The 17,895-nt window shown below is 36.8% G+C and overlaps 1 protein-coding gene across 1 annotated transcript in view; it reads right to left on the bottom strand.

Moving 5' to 3' along the window:
• The window catches only part of LOC145673364 (uncharacterized), a 779,808-nt gene that overhangs the window by 511,687 nt on the left and 250,226 nt on the right, over nt 1-17,895 (bottom strand). Inside the window, exons 5-6 of the mRNA XM_081743004.1 lie at nt 15,172-15,336; nt 7,137-7,283 (exon numbers count right to left, since the gene is read on the bottom strand). Coding sequence (XP_081599130.1) covers nt 7,137-7,283; nt 15,172-15,336 — 312 coding nt within the window. The remainder of the gene's footprint in view (nt 1-7,136; nt 7,284-15,171; nt 15,337-17,895) is intronic.

Raw genomic sequence — 17,895 nt, forward strand, 5'->3', positions numbered from 1 at the left:
AGGGCCAACATTTTGAACATTTTCATCTGATTATTCTGGTTAACGAACTCATCAAGATATTTCAACAATTAATGTTTGTGCCAAGTTTCGTCTCAATCCGCTGAAAATTAGGGTGGTTATGGCATTCACAAATAGCGTTATATATATATACAAATAGATAGATAAATAGACACACAGAGGGAGAGAGAAAAAGTGTTTTTCTCCCTTCTCGCACCTGTGGTGCGTGAAAGCTAAACCGGGCCCCTTTGCGAAACGTATTGACGAGCCTAACCTAAACACAAGCCTCTTACTTGCTAACGTAGAAACGTGGTCGGGAGGTGTAAGGCATGTAGAAATTGTATTTTTAGTAACCATGAGTATGGTCGACTTCCATTTTTTTCCTTTTACTTTTTGCAGCTACTTCGGAACGTTCAATTTTTATTCTTTACTAATTGCAAATGGCGTTTACATTCAAAATATGAGGAATTTTGGTGGCATTTATTCGGATATTCTTCTCTTTCGAAATGAAGACAAGCACAAAAGCAATACGCAAAGACAAAAAGTATTATCAGTACTAAACATTACCAATAATAATTGCTACGAAAAACTAAATACGACCTCTTTTACCATCTCTCATGAGTTGTATGTATTATTAACAAAAAATTTTTAAAATGTCCTTGCCGAGGATTCGAACTTACGTCCTTTGCATTTGTAAGCCAGCACTTTAACCACTACACCAAGATCATAGCATGGTGATAGTTTAGTTGTCGGCGTATTTGTTGTATTTGTGTTTTATGTTCCCACTTCGAAAATTTTTACTCTTTTTTTGTAAGTTTAACAGCTGTTTCTGGCTTTCTCTTTCGGTGTCGTCCTTTATTTACACAATGCACTATTCGTATTCACAGCTTGTGCCCCTCTGCAATGTCTTATTCAGATTAAGCTTTTCTTTTTGCCCCCCAGTAAACATTTGATTGATTTAATTCTCATACTCTCCACGGATGGAGCGCAGGAATGCCAGACTCGAAAAATAGGTGTACATTTACTTTCCTGACAGATCATACATAAACCTTTCTTTTAAGAAAAAGAAAATTAAAATCGAATGATTAGGAGCGAAGTTATAAGGGGTTAAGCAAGCGATTACTCATTTTTCCTCACTCCCAGTCCAGGGTCTGACATACCCATCATCACTTTTCTCATTCTCTACCTTATAAGGAACAAAATGATACCATCCACAATACTCTTACCATTAAATTGCACACGGGATGAAAAAAGTGACCATTAGAAAACTGACTATTAGTGATATTTTACTTAATTTAGAAGCGTAAGTAGCAAAGAAAAATAGTTAAAGTTATATTCATAAAATGGAATGTTAAACGTAATTTGTGGTCTTATCAGTTAATTTGTAAACACTGCATGCATTTACAAAAAATCTAGTTTGTTATTTTCGTTACTAATGATGGACTTTCGCTACTGAATTTTGAAACCAAGGATTTAGGCCACTGATCCTCATATCATTAAGGAATCTATAAGGATCCTCGTAACTTTTAAAATAAGTTTAATATCCTCTTCTATAATAATAATAATAATAATAATAATAATAATAATAATAATAATAATAATAATAATAATCTGAACGTTAAGTTGTTTGTGGTTAGTAGCGTTGACAACTGTACGGTATTTTATCGGCTGAACTGTATTTTCATCAGGCTTAACAATACAAGGTGAGTCAAAATGATGGACTCGATTTCAGAAATGTATTCTGTGAAATCCAATAAATATAATTGTGAGATATGTACTTCGAAAAATTTTCAAAGTTTAGTTTCCATGCAATGCTTTCACTTTCTACCGTTAAGAGTCCGCAGTAAGCATGAAATGAATTCCTGATATTGGCCGCAACATGTTACAAAAGATATGGCAGGAGATAGACTATAGGCTTGATGTATGCCGTATTACACGAGGTGCTCACTTAGATCATTTCTGATATGTTTGGAAAAGACTTTGACAGTTTACCTTAGCACATTTCTCAGAATAATATATGTTTATTAGATTCCACAGAATAAATTTCTAAAATTAGGCCCCTCATTTTGACTTGCCCTGTATATTTCAGGATTTAAAATATAAATATTCTTCATTTGTTTTGAAAATTATGAGTAGGTCCCAGCAATTTTAGTTTCCAGAGTTGTCAACCTTAATGGTTAGAGTCAGTGTGAGACTTAACCATCAAGGGGGATGAGGGGGCAATCCCCGTCTGAAGAATTGGATGTCTCCCATAAGTTTTGAACTTCCCCATGCTGAATTTTTCGGATGTGCACTTTGTCCCCTCTGTAAAATGTGCTTTAATTCGCACACTGGTTAGAGTCATTAATAGGGATGCGCACAAGACGAGATTTGTCGCTGTCTCGTATCGAAAATGTGCTGTAAAAGTGATGTCTCGACTCGAAAAATGTAAATTTCTCTATTGGAAGAGCCGTGTTTCGACTCGAATTTTGTCAGGGAAATCCTGTCTTGACTCGTCTCGTGCGCATCCCTAGTCATTAAGATTTAAAATGGTTGTAAACTGTAGCGATGTTTCCGAACGGTTGATAGTAACTTTGCCATTTCGGAAGGCCAAAATGTGTGTAAAAATCCGTATTTTTATTAAAATATCTGGGTAATTATGTAACGATTATGTAATGTAATGATAATTGGTATAACTTTCAACTTCTTCTTTAACACAGTATCCCTACTTAATAGTAGATAATAACAGAACAGAGAACATATTTATTCTTCCAGCATGCAGAGGGATTACAAATCTCAATAATATACTGTAAGCAACAGTGTTTTATCAATCTGATACCTTAGTCCCAGTGATGCCAATTTAGCCTGTTTTTGGAGAGGCATTTGGAGAGGCATTTAGCCACACAAATCTACGAAATGCTTATAGTCTTAAATATAGCTTATTTTATGAAACTCTTTTGCCATTTTTGGACTTTTTATTAACCGGTAAATTAAATTTAAAAATATTTTTCTTTTAAAATAAATTGCAATTGTTTAAAAAATAACCTATTTGTCATTATATATTATCGTATTAATTGATTTCTCTAGACCAGCGTTTCCCAACCTTTTTCAACTTGCGGCACACTACAGGTGTAACTTGAATTCTCGCGGCACACCCATATATATATATATATATATATATATATATATATATATATATATATATATATATATATATATATATATATAATTACCGTGGTATTTTAATGTGATTACTAATTTCCTTCTTACAGAGAAGAAAGCTCGATCACTGATTTTCCTCCGTGCTAAATCATTATACTTATTTTTCATTCTAATTTTAAAATAGAAAACAATAGCAATGAAATATAGAACTCCGGGTTTTAAAAATCCACTTTCTCTTTCGAAAACTGTATCTAACCTCTAACTAAAAGGGAAGATCACTAAATAACGAACAAATAAACAAATCTCCTATACTTTTAAAACACAAATGTAGGTAATTTGTATGCATGTTTGCTTTGTTGAATGATATGTTAAAATTTCAAGTTACGAAATAGTCTGCAACAGTAAAGAAGTAATAATGGTCATGACAATGATAAATACGTTTTTCAACATTAAAAATGTACAGAAAAGTAACACAGTATGAAATTTAAAATTGTAGATTTATAGTAGAGGTTCATAGTAATGTGAAATATAAATATACATTTTCCCCTGTCTTGCAATTTGGTTCGTATAGAATTAATAATTTGTTTCGATTTTTTCGCGGCACACCAGCGGCCCATTCGCGGCACACCAGTGTGCCGCGGCACACCGGTTGGGAAACGCTGCTCTAGACAGAAGGGGTTTTATTACGCAACAAACACTTGTATTTCATTCTTCTGTCTTGTCGCCCACAGAATTACAGCTGGTTAACAATACTTATTGACTCAGAAAGAATTTTAATGTCGTTCCCATAACAGCCCCGTTTGCTACTTTTTAATTATTTTAATTTTCGCATTTCATTGCAAGAATAAAAATTTCCTAATACAAATTTAGTAAACTGTTCGGTTCTTCAAGTCACAGAGATTGTTTTTATTTATTTATCTATTTATTTGTCACCTATAACAGGACTGCTGTTCCAATTACAATAGGCTTACAAGAATTAAATTATATTCAAATACTTGAAATACTTTTTGTTTATTAAAGGAAACAAATAGGATATCTAGTTATCTTAAACTCTCAATGCAATCATGATGATTCATGTGGGTGTACGGAAAAAATAAGAAGTGTTTGTAAGGACTGTGACCTGTCGAACAGTGGAGGATCTAGCCCGGGCCTGTGGGCCTAGTTCCCCGTTTTCTGAGTGACAGAAACAATTTAAGCTATTATATTTATATTTTTGAAAGTTTAGAGTAAACTTATGATATACCTATCATAGTCTGAGTTTTTGCTGCCCCACCTTCAGTCTTTACCTTCTAGAGCCGCCTCTGCTGCCGAAAGAAGTACTACTGAAAATTGAGAGAAAAGCAATCTACACAAACACACCAATCCACAATCCAACGATGGTGCTTCCAGTTGCAGCACCTCGGCTAGCTGCGACGTCATCCATGATGACTTATTTCAATTCAACTGATAATATGGTTGCAGTGTTGCCAGATCTACTGATTTTGCAGAAGATCTCCTGCTTTTTCTACGTTCTACTGATCTACTGCGAAAGAAAACGAAAACTGAACAATCTCCTGCTTTTTCCTTACTTCGAGAAGTTGAAGATTATAAATATTGAATTTTCAATGTTTCCTCAAATAAAAAGATGAAATTTCTCTGTTATAATACACAAAGTTCTGTAGAGCGTATAGTTATAGAGCTTTACTAGGATATATAATATGAATGCAAAGAATACAACTGTACGTCATCTTCTATAAGATTCGTCTATATTCTGACTTTCTGTAAGATTTACAAGTAAGTATTGTTTAGATTGTGACTTGGATTGGAAGAGTGGCTTAGATCATTTCTCCACGATCGTCAGCAGGAAATCGTTTTACGCCACGATCACGTGTGACCATATAGCTACATTATCGCTACGTGCATGAAAAGACATTTTCCCACTCCACTTTGCTCTTTCACTACGTTTTACTTCAGATACCTGTGTATCAAATAATATAAATAAGGACTTTCCCTTTTATTTGCTCAACGTAGTTATCGGAAATGAATTCTGGACTGCTTGTTTTGACTACTGCCCCCTTACTAATGGCAAATTTTATTACCTTCGCCCGGATTTACATTCAAACTCCACCACTGTATGCGTCTACTGTTTTCTCCTGTTTTTTATCTTCGAATCTCCTGCTTTTCCAACTGATTGGTCTGGCAACAGTGTATGGTTGTTGACTTTCACAATTCAGATCAGTTGTTGATGGATGTTATTGGAACTTAAAGTCATATATATTCCTTATTAGTCTTCAGCGAATAACATTCAACATTCCAAATTTTACTATAACTCAGTTATAATCCTGCATACAAAAAGGGGTTTAAAATATACAATGAGGGTTCTAGGTTAGCAGTTCAAAATCTAGCCATTTTTTGCGTAAAAGAGCTTATTTCTGAAGGCCATCTAGCCTATTTTCTTCAGAGATTGTTGGCAACACTGCTTAGTCCTTTTCGTTTCTTTGTCGAGTTGTAGCACAGAAAAGGCGTGTGACACGTCATTAAAAGATACACAAATCATTACACAATATACTCCAATATTAAAAGTAGTTAATGTTTCACATTACTTCGATTATCTCTCATGACGTGAAAGAATTTTGGTAACTTTTGGATCAAATTAAGAGAAAAATGAATGTGTAAATTATGTATAAATTTACAGAATGATTTGATTTGATTTTGAGTTTAGCATACCTCCCAGCAGCAAGGATACATGAAACATGAACCTACAGCTTAACCTGGGATCCGAACCATATGAACTCCTGTCAGAAAATTTCCAAAATGAGAGGAGGCGACAACACATTTCCGAGAATAGAGACGAGACGAGAAGGAATTCTTTTTGAATGGAGACTAGAAAATGTCTTCGAGAATCGAGACGAGACTTTACAAAAACTAATATTGTCTCTTCTCGTGAGCAGGCAACACTAATTATAAACCGCCTTCTATGAATATTTTATTATTCTCTAGAATAATCAATTTTATTTTAAATAAACTTACCTACATGTAAGTTTTTGGATTGGCCTGTTTCCAACGGTACCAAATGGCTTCAACATACGAGGAAGGATCAGAAGTTAAGCTTACAAGGCCGATATTTTTGGTGTTTCGTCTATTATGGAGGAGTGAGGAATGTGTGGGAATTTTAATACATGGAGTTGGCAACTGTGTAGAGTTTCAGCCACCTACAGCGCTAGTTGTAGTTAAACACAAATGGCTATTTGTTTGGAAGGCTGGTCTTGCGAAGAAGTCCGCTCACTTATTCGATTTCTATGCGCGAAACATGTAACAACGCCTGAAATTCACCGGCAACTGGTAGAGGTTTCCGGAGAGATTATAATGTCTCATCAGCGAAGGGCGTCCATCAAGGGGGCAAGGTGGGGCCCTCGCCCCCCCGCCCTAGAGGAAATTTACTTCCGAATATCGAAAATCCAATAGAATTTTTACGTTAGTTACAGCAAAATTTGAAAGTATTTTTGAAACGTCGCTTATACTTGCCCCCCCCCTTCCTTGCAAACCACAACATGGTCACACTTCAGACTGGTGTCGAATGCGACAACACGCGCTCGCATACAGTCCATAAGATTACCATGCTGTTGAAGCAGTTTTGCTGGGACATCATCGATCACCCTCCCTACAGTCCGAACCTCGCTCGAAGCGACTTTCATCTGTTCCCGCACTTGAAAGAACACCCACGAGGCTGTCGCTTCACTTCAGACGAGGAAGGGAAACTTGGATGAACACGCAAGTACAGGAGTTTTCCAGGAGGAAATCTTCAAACTCATCTCATGATGTGACAAGTGCTTCAACCGATATGAAGACTATGTCGAAAAGTTATCTAACGTATGAACTATCTGTTGGCTGTATTGGTTGTATGAAATAATATATACACGTTTCACTGCGGACTTTGTAGACTTACTTTCCGATCACTCCACGTAAATCCCCTGTATGAGTTGTTAATTGCTCATTAAGTTTAGTAGTTAAATGTTTACCTGAACAATTCCTGAAACAATGTATATCATTCTGTCCTTCACTAGATTCTTGATAACTATTGATTGTCCTGAAACTATTACTTCAGACTTTATGTGCAATGAGAGCTGTCGCAATACTTGTTCTTCCATATTTCTAAAGAGACTTGACTGAAATTTAAAAACAAGAACAGGAGTTAGGTTCTAAACAGTTGGAGTTCTAGATAAAAAGTTGATAATTTTAATTAAATAAATTGATTCATTGATTCGTTGATTCATTAATTTATACAATACGTATTCACTATGATTGTACGAGTTCTATATGTTAAATATTGTTTCTAGAATTTGCACTTTTTTTTGTTAGGATTCCTTTCTTCTTGTAAAGTTTATCACACTGCTTCTAGTCAAATTGTTTTCTTTTCTGGCATTTTCTGAATTAAAATTGAAACCCGAAGTGGTGGGGGATTTCTACCACTTTCGTCTTTAGTAGCGATTAGAATAGAGATTGTGGTAGCCGGTTCATTTAATTAAAGGGATCATAAAGTAACATCTGAAATTAAATGATCCAGAGACCAACAAACCCTCACAAGCGAAAATTTCACCCGTTGTCGGTCAAGGTAGTAAACAGCAGAAATACACTTCCTCGCAACTTGCTCAGAAACACAGATAACCTACCTGTAAGGAAAGCTAACAACTAAAGCATGCGACAATAAACCAAGTTTATGAGTCAAAAGACGATTAAAAATATCACAATATTTATTGGGCTGAGGCCCAATAGTCATTTATGCGTACAAAGTATATTACAGTATAAAGATAGATTAAATATTCGTCCACTTTTTTTTCTTCCAAATAACGATACTCATATCAAGCAGCGAAGCACATATTTCTCCTTCTTTCTTCACATTGGCACCTCACTACTTACTCCTTTTGTCTTCGAGTTCCAAGTGAACGAGTCGCAACTGCTGCTTATAGGTTATAGCTGCTTCGTAGGCTCGTCGACTGGATAGCAGCGTTGTCAGCCGGTGTGACGTCATGTGGGTGACTGTGTTGACGTCACCTGGAGAGTTCTGTGGGGGGGGGGCTACCACAAGATAGAACATATACTTAGAACGACTAATTGATTACATAAGATAAGTTCTCGCTGTCTGTTACGGTTTTTATTCTACAGGAATCAACGTCAAATCGGAAGTAGTTGATTTCTTTCATTTCCGCTTTGAGCAGGGAATTAGAAGAGAAGATGGTACCTATTTTAGAACGCTATATCGATTCAAGAAACCGTTTCACTTTATCTCTTATTTATTTTTGTTCTATATAGAGTCCCACTGAGACCGGAAGTTGCAGTGAATGTGTACCAGTTGTGCTTTTAGTACAGAGTTAAGGAAGGAAATAATAGGTATTCTGGGAACGCTTAATCAGTTGCAGAAAACTGCTTCTTTGTATCTATTACCGTTTTTACTTTATACAATTGATTTTCTACTACTTCTGGTTTTAATCTTTCTATCTCTATAGGGCCTATATAAAAATGAAAGTGACTACGTTTGTGACTTAATGACACTTAAACCACTCTACATATCTCGATCAAATTTTCCATATAGATTAGGTACGCTCCTGGGATGTTTTTTATCATTTCACTTTGAAGGTGCAACTTGGCGTAGAGAGAGGGAGGATATATACAATATCAATATATATATATATATATATATATATATATATATATATATATATATATATATATATATATATATATATATATATATATATATATATATATATAATCATCGTAAATGACCGATATTAGTGCGTCTAATCCATAGTGTTCGGAGTCTCTAAGATGAACAGTGAAACTTCAAATGTCGTTTAAATCCAAATTCAGCCCCGCAACTCGGGGGAAGGGAAGGGGAATATATATATATACTGTACAGGGTGGCCCAAAAGTAGGTATACGCCCCAGCATTGATCGAGTATATCATTCTAGTTTATGGGTTTATTTGCTTCGGCTGTTCCGAGCTTAACATGTTGTAAAAATATATTATAAACAAATAATAAAGAAACTGTCTACCTTCTACCTGATGGATAACAATATGAAATAATATAAAATGCAATGAACTGATCAGTGTGGTACTGTATACCAACTTTTGGGCCACCCTGTATATAAAAATGATCGAAAATAACAAATATTAGTGTCAAATCCATAGTTTTCGGGGTCGCTGAAACGAACGGTGACACTTATGATGCCATATTTAGCCCCTATTAGTACTTCTAAGGGGGAATAGTAACATGTAAAAAATAATTAAAAATGACCGATATTAATGTCGAAGTCATAGCTTTTGGATTGTCACTAAGTTGATTGGTGACAGTTTTGGTGCCCTTTATGTCCAAAATGAAACGTATTCTCCCCGAACGTTCTCTTAGTACAGAGATAGAGATGGATTATATTTTTGAGACACTTAATTGCCTGAAGAGAACTGCTTCTCACGATTCATTACCATTCTTATTCTTTTACGATCAACGCTGAAACCGGAAGTGTTTTGTTTCTGCCACTTCTGGTTTGGTTACAGGGTTGAGAGAGAAAATAGTACATATTCTTAGAACACTAAATCAACTCTAAGAAACGCTTCTCACTATCTCTTACCGTTTCTGCCCTCTAGAGCAATACTGAACCCAGAAGTTGTAATGGAGTTCTGCTACTTCCGGTTTTAGTAGAGAGTTAAAGATGGAGGTTTTAGTAGAGAGTTAAGGATGGAGGTTTTAGTATAGAGTTAAGGATGGAAGTTTTAGTAGAGGGTTAATGATGGAGGTTTTAATAGAGAGTTAAGGATGGAGGTTTTAATAGAGACTTAAGGATGGAGGTTTCAGTAGAGAGTTAATAATGGAGGTTTCAGTAGAGAGTTAAGGATGGAGGTTCTAGTAGAGAGTAAAGTATGGAGGTTTTAGTAGAGAGTTAAAGATGGAGGTTTTAGTAGAGAAAAATGAAACGAAATTTTTGAGTTTTACGTCCCACGGTTATGCCGGTTAGGCTAAAGGAGACGGTGATGATGAGTAATGAATGAAATGGTGGAATGAAGAAAGTGGGAGGAAACGGGAGAACTCCGAGGAAACCTACGCACACGGTGTTTGTCCACCACAAAGTTCACTTGGCGGGAGCAGGGTTTGAACCCAGGACCCCAAGTACCAGAGGTGAACGCTCTACCACTGAGCCACCGCGGGTTTTAGTAGAAAGGTAAGGATGGAGGCGAGATGTGTTTTGAAATCATTATTCGACTGCAGGAAACTGTTTCTCTCTATCTATTTTACCGCTTTTGCATTATAGGTAAAAACAATGAATGGTTTATTTTTACCATTTCTAGTTTGAATATCACCCTTCAGAAACGACTTTTGACTCTGTACGTTCTGACTAAATTTGGTGGTGATTCATTAAATAGTTCTTGAAATTTTCTGTCTCCCGGACGGATGAACGGACAAGAGTTTAGTAAACCAAAGAGCTTACAAATGTGTCATATACAGGGTCCGGCAAAAAGATTTTTCGTATTTCAAAAGAAAGTTACAAATAAACAAAGGAAGATACAGAAGAAATACTTTTATTTGTGGACAACAAATGTTATGTCATTTTATATTACTTAGTTTTAAAAATTATGTCCAGTAAATTTCATCTTCCATTGTTTACACATTGAAGAACCTCTCCCGGAAGTTGTTTATAGTTCTTCGTGTCATTTCCGATGGAATGGCAGCCACTGCCTGGGTGATTGCCTCTTTGAGCACACTTGCACGGTTGTAGGGTGATGTTTGTATACTTGCGTCTTTAAGTGTTCCCATAAGAAGCAAATCTTTTTACACTCCTATTAGACAATCCTAGGGTAGCTGCATGTTTAAGTGCTGAACGTTTTTTGGAGATTGCTGTCACACGCGCCACATTTTCCGGCGTTGTTATGATCCGAGGTCAGCCAGGCGATTTTTTTTCTCAGTGCAGAACCTGTTGCTCTAGCTCTAAAATTTTACATCCAAAGTTGAATAGTTTTTCTATCCGGAGCAGAATAATGTCAGCCAAATCCGAACCGAATGTGAAACGCCCGCTGAGTAGTATCACAGAACCACCATTACGAATATACTTCTCCACAACAAACGCACGATGCTCATCGTGCCACGCCTTTGCGACTGCTAAAAATAGCACCTATGCCGCTATCGACTGATACTTCTTCCGCCGCCGTATGCCCCACCACAACCCACACAGCGCCCTCTCCAAATTCGGGAGATCTTTTTGCCGGACCTTGTAGTAAACACACATCGAAGCATGTTTACTTACTTTCATTTTCTCCTTAATTTTATTCTTATTTGTTATAAGTGTGTTCAAATTTCATTCTTCCTCACTAATAATATCATTTACTACAATAATCCCATTGGTTCGATTAGAATCGTTTCATGTTATGAGCAGGGGTAAAAGTGAGGGAGAGCGCGGGGGGATGTTGTCCCCCACTTCCAGGAAATATCTGTGGCGTCCCCCCACAGAAAGATAGGCACAGGGGTTGGCGTGACGTCAAGTGTTCCACTACCTTTTCAGATCCATTTTACCTCTGGTTAGGAACATGTACAATCATGTACGAAATACTGTAACTTGAAAATATCTTATCTAGAACACCTATACTTTATGATTAGATAGGATTGCAAGCAAATTCCATATTCTCTTTGGACATCGATTTTGTTTAATATTTCCGAGAAACTTTTTGCACTAGACAGAACTCAGAATCCTCTAATACGCTAGCAAGATCATTCAATATTCGACCTCTTCCACGCACTCCATTGCCCCATCATAATTGCCTAAAAATGAGGACAATATCAACCCTCGAAACATTGCAAGATACAACAGTATTTACCTGGCTGCTAGCCTGAGAAGACCTGTTTGCAATACGTCCTGAGGAAAGCTTCAATGATTAATTGTCCTCTAATTTATATATTTTTCCTTTTTAAGCACGTATGCTAAAACGGTTAGCTGAGATAATCTATTCCTTTACTTCAGAGCGTTACGTTCCAAAAGACCTAGACATGTCTTTCTACTAGTACCTCTCTGCTTGTTTTGATTCACTAATAATCCTGTCGTCAGCAACTTCACAATCTTGTGAGTTTCAAGTTTTTCCAGATTATTGTATGCAGGGGCGGACTGGCCCACCCTGCTACCCTGCAAATGCAGGGTGGGCCCCCCAAACAGGTGGGCCCTCTCCATCAATTTTAAAAAGATGTGCCCAATTAAACTTACCAGCATCAAAAATATGACATGGTAACTCCCGCAAACTTGTGTTTTGCATAAAAAAGACGTAAAGTTAAACTTTCATGAACAGACCTTATTCTTCTTCACGTTTATCGACTTGAAAAGGTTCCGTCTATGAGACAGTCAGGCCCTAAAACATTGCGGGGTTTGTGATACAGCAGCTGTTAAAAACGAGCACGTTAACTACTACTTTTTTGAATATAAGAAACACAGTAGATTTCAGGCTGTTATTGGAATTGGATACCATTGCCTACGCCGGTCCTTTTACAAGCCGGCGAGTGGCGATGTTTTAAAGAAACAATAGTTTCGTAAATAATGTTATTGTGGAAAGTGGAGGTGGAGCCGGAACGCTTTTGAACTGCATTGTCCTCAGACCAAGCTTCGAAGAAAGAAATCGGATCAGGCTTCTTTGTTTTGTTTTTTTCAGTGCGGTAAAGCGAAAAGAAATTAGTCGCCACTATCAACGATTGTTTTATACAAAACTCAAATAATTACTATGAAGTTCCTGCCCTCGGCTCGTGTTTTATTTGTATATTACATCGAAGAGCAAATCCGATAGCAGCAATTCAATTATTGGAACACCAGTTACGTGTCGTTTGTCGTGGAAGACAGATGTGGTTGTGTCAGTATGGATGGAGGAGTGATTGTAAGATTACTGTAAAGAAAAAAATATAAAAGTGGTGCTAAAAAGCGAGAACACAAACGAAGATGTGATTTACAGAAAGCTGCATCGGACCCAAAACAACGTAGGCTATTTGAATCAGTGAAGCCCCAAGAAACAAATGAGCGTGATGTGACTCATTCGAGTACTGCAGGACAGTTGCCAGGTATTTTTTTCTGTCTAAGCTGTTTATAAATTATAATGTATACACCACGTCCTTGGATGATTTCAGTCAATTGTAGCTTATCTTTTATGGCTATTTTTACTTGAAATTACACAACTTTAACAGGCGAACACGAAATTAGCTGAACTGTTTGCTGCCGTGTAGTGCTTTCAAACGGGTCAGATCAGGCTTTCATGGGTCAGGGGTTGAGTCAAGCCTGCTTGAGACACGGGTCGGGTCAGGTCACCTACGCTAGGGTCAGGGCTGCTCTAGCCACGGGTCGCCTCGGGTCAACTTTCTTATGCGTCGTTTCTGCTAAATCCTCGGGTCGAGTTGAATGTCGACCCGACCCGACTCATGACCCGAATAGGTTTTAGCCGAAACGACGCATAAGAAAGTTGACCCGAGCCGACCCGTGGCTAGAGCAGCCCTGACTCGACCTGTGACCCAAGGAGGTTCGACTCGAGCCCTGACCCGATGAAGCCTGACCTGACCCGTTTGAGAGCACTAGCTGCCGGCACTGGGCTCAGTAAGCGTTGATGTTACTTCTAAAAGTGCTGAATACTTATGCTGTCAGTCAAATCAGTGTGTATATCGTGTAAATGTTAACTTCCCTTTAGTTATTTAAGGTTAATTTAAAATAAAAGTGTAGTAAAATGTAAAAATTATTTGTGATGTGCAAAGTGGATATTCATATGAAAAAAGAAGTTGGGGCCAGCCGAGGAATGGGGGGACTACACTAGACGATATCTAATCTTTCTGCGACATGAAGATATGATATTATGACTTACCAATGTCAAGGAAAATCTTCTGTTTCGAAATCTATCGCAAATTTACCTCCAATCGCATTCTTTGTGTTGCATTGAGGCCACAAAGTTACAGCTTTTTCAAGTTTCCAACAGTGACGCCATCTCCGTTGTCTCATCTGACACGCTTGGGTGGGGGGAATTGTCTGCTAAGAGCGGAGCGTACTTCTTCGAGATTATACAGCAATATTTAGACGAGTTTGTGTATGTGGGTTACAACATTTTCTTCTCGCCAAAAAGACAGGTACAGAGAGAGATTGCGGCACATTCGCGAGCAGACTCCCGACTGAAGTAAGTGGTATTTTTTTACGTATCAAGGGGGAGGGAAGCCCCAGATCAGCTATGACAAAATACGGATCTTCGTTAAGTAGGGTGGTTGCAGGTTTGGTTACTTTAAAAAAAAGTTTCAGATGTTATTTTACATGAAAACGCAATAAAAATTGCCTCAAAATTAATTAACGTTTCCCATATGTCTATATCTCCTCTACTGCTTTTTTTTTTAATCCGATTGCATTTTCTGAAACACCAGTCTTTATTTTGGGATATCCAGCAGACATGGGTAAAATCATGTCAAAATTAACTAGTTTATAACTTTAAAAAATCTCTTGTTCATTCTCCGTCGGCCCTGAATAGGCTACATGAACTTATTCCATTGAAAAACTTTTTCCGTCATGTGTAAATGTGGCTGTGCAACGATGAATCATCGCATTCCTGAACATAAATTATAAAAATACTTAGTAGTGAAATACAATTATCAAATTTCAATAACAATATATAAAGAACATGCATTGCTTTATTATTATTATTATTATTATTATTATTGCCCTGGTAAGTGATGGTTGCCTCAGTCTCGTTGAATAATATTTTAAATCAGTAGTTTCCGTGTAGTAGTACATTTTTTACATTTTTATAAAGTGAGCCCTCATTTCAGTTTAGCAGGGTGGGCCCTATGGTTGCCAGTCCGCCCCTGATTGTATGTATTATTCTACGTACATTTACATATAGTTAAGGAGACCATGGCACTAGCTAACATCTTAAGTACTATTCTTGAAAGACCTATTATGTTACATGTAACACCTTCAGTCCTAGCACACTAAACCCAGATTCTTTTAATGTTGGCTAAGCTGAAACATTAACATAATAAATATAGCTCTAAACACAATACTTACATGATTAAAGAATTCCCAATACATGTCTAAATGAGCATGCATTCTTAGAGACAAAGGCAAAACTTCAGTGGTTTTGTTATCCTTTATGCCAGTATATAAAGTCCAAAAAGCAGTATGCCATTCTATGACTTTCCTACTTATTTGTGGTCCTGTTTTCATATATGACTGTGAATAAATTATAAAATATATCAAAATAAATTAGGCTAAGTGCATTAGTCAAATATAAATAACCAGAACTACAGGAATTACATAACAAGCAACGTGATGAAACGAAAAGATATGTGGCAACTATAGGAGACAGGAGACTGTAGATACAAGCTAGAAGTATTAATGAAGCGAGAAAAATAATAATAAGCAAGGATAGAAATAACAAAAGAAGCATTATAGAAGACGTCTTCTGTAAATACTTATTCAAGAAATCAAATCTTATGAAGTGTTTAGAAGGGTGTAATACGGCGTAGAAACATAGGTATTATATAAAAAAAAAAAATAATAATAATAAAGAAATGTTTAATCTTTCGAATTGACTGGAATGTATAAAATTACCTGATGGAACAGCAAGAGGTCCATCAGGTAATATATCAGCATATCAGGATCAGAATATCATATATATATATATATATATATATATATATATATATATATATATATATATATATATATATATATTCCATTTTCCCTTTTCTCGTTCCTCTTTTGTCCGAATATTCGTCTCAGGATCTTGTTTTCAAATATTTTCAGTCTATGTTCTACTTTCAGAGCAAGCGACCAGGTTTCGCAACCATACAGAACAACAGGCGTGATTATTATTTTGTATATTTTAAGCTTCAAATTCCTCGAGAGAAGTCGCGACGACAAGAGATTTTGAACTGAATAATAACACGAATTCCTTGCTTTTAGTCGAACATTTGAGCCATCTCTCACTGTATATAAGATGTACGCAGTATTTCTTTTTCTTCTTTTCTTCCTTCTTAAATTCAGTATTAGCGCAAAAAAAAAGAAAAATAGCATATTCTTCGAAGTCCATCGTACTGTGTCCAATTCCGCCAAATTGTGATATCAAATGCCAGGCAACTTTTCTGTTGCCGTCGCCAGTGAGCGAGGGTGTGGCAACAAAAATGTTTTGTCGCCGTGAAGTTGCTGCCTGTAGGTGACAATGACAAGATAGTGTCGCAACTGTTTTGTCGCCAGTGAGCGGTAGGCCTTAAACCAATTTACTTTATGAAACTTAACCACAATAACGAAGCATAACTTCTTGTAAAATATGCATCTATTAAATTTTCTTTTTTACTTTCACTGGCACTAACAACCAAACACTCATAAAGTTTCCATTTAGAACCACTACTAACGAGGCACATTCAAACTACAAACGAAGAGAAAACAAGACAATCCGATCCTCTCCTGACGGTCATAAGGCAACAGTCAGCGAGCAATCGAAGCTCCGCTGGCACGTAGCCTTCATCGCGTGAGAAGCCACGCCCCCTTCCGCGCAATTCTTTTCTTTATCCAGCAGTTCAATCCTTTGAGCAACTCAATCGTTCTTTTAACATTTTTCTTCCTTTCTTTTTCAACCAAGTCTAGAAAACGAATAATTTTAAACAAAATAAACAGAGATTTAAAGTTCGATATTGTCATTTTACAACAATAGCCTGAATAATAATAATAGAGAACTATTCTTTACATATATATTTCTTTTTTTAATCTTTCCAACATTCATTAACGAGTCCATTTTTCGTGGGTCCCAGAATCCAACAGAAAGATGAGTCGTTACAGTTACCAGAATAATCTGTTTGACAACTGCTTTCCACTCGTAGGCTTGGTTTCTTAATAATCTTTGCTTGACGAGCGTAAAGACGTTTTTGTCATCGACGAGTATTAAAATATTCTTCTGTTGAAGAGAGAGGTACACATCCAGAGAGAGCAGATACCTTCTTTAAAAGATCATTAAGATCTTTCGGAGGATTCAATCAAAGAAGTTTCGTTTCTTCTTGCATCATCTCAAAACAATTGTTTAGTTCATTTAGAAAACTCCGAGCTACACCATCAAAGGTGGGTAAGCCTTTAAGATCCCTGGGGGTAATGTCACTTCCGAGATTTGAATATGGAAAAAGATTGGTTTCCTACCAGGAAAATAAGAATCTAATTTGTTCATATCCTGAGGAAACTATTCCTGATTCGGAAACATAGCTGACGAAGTCATAGGAACATGGTCAAACAACGTAGTATTCCGGCTCAACGGAATCCACCGATCACCAAAAGAATTAGAAACACTATTGTTAATGGTATTCATGTAAGATATGATTGAACGTCTCGAAGTGTTTCAAAAGCTCAGAAAGTACCAGAACTAGTATATGTAGGTTGGTACGTTTGCCAATTTGATACATTAGGAGCGACCGAAGAGTCATTAGGAATAGTCGAAATATTCCACTCGTTTCTCATGAATGAATTACTCCACACAGGAAGTGTCTGCATAGGAGCAGAAGTAACATTAACTGACACTAGGATCGAATGACCTCTACCAATGTCAAAAATTCTCACAGGATTCCCTTTTTGCCTTTTTGAGTAGTCACTGACTCGTTAGGGATACACTTATCTTGTGAGGATAAGTGAGCACTCTCGTTACTCTTACCAAACACAAAAACATTCCGAAACGCCTCGTTTACCAAAGGCCCAGGTTCAAATCTCGCCTTAACAGTGTTCGCATACTCGCGACCATCTTCAACG

Source organism: Thermobia domestica, chromosome 16 (genome assembly GCF_964235325.1).
Source record: "Thermobia domestica chromosome 16, izTheDome1.hap1.1, whole genome shotgun sequence".
NCBI lineage: Eukaryota > Metazoa > Arthropoda > Insecta > Zygentoma > Lepismatidae > Thermobia > Thermobia domestica.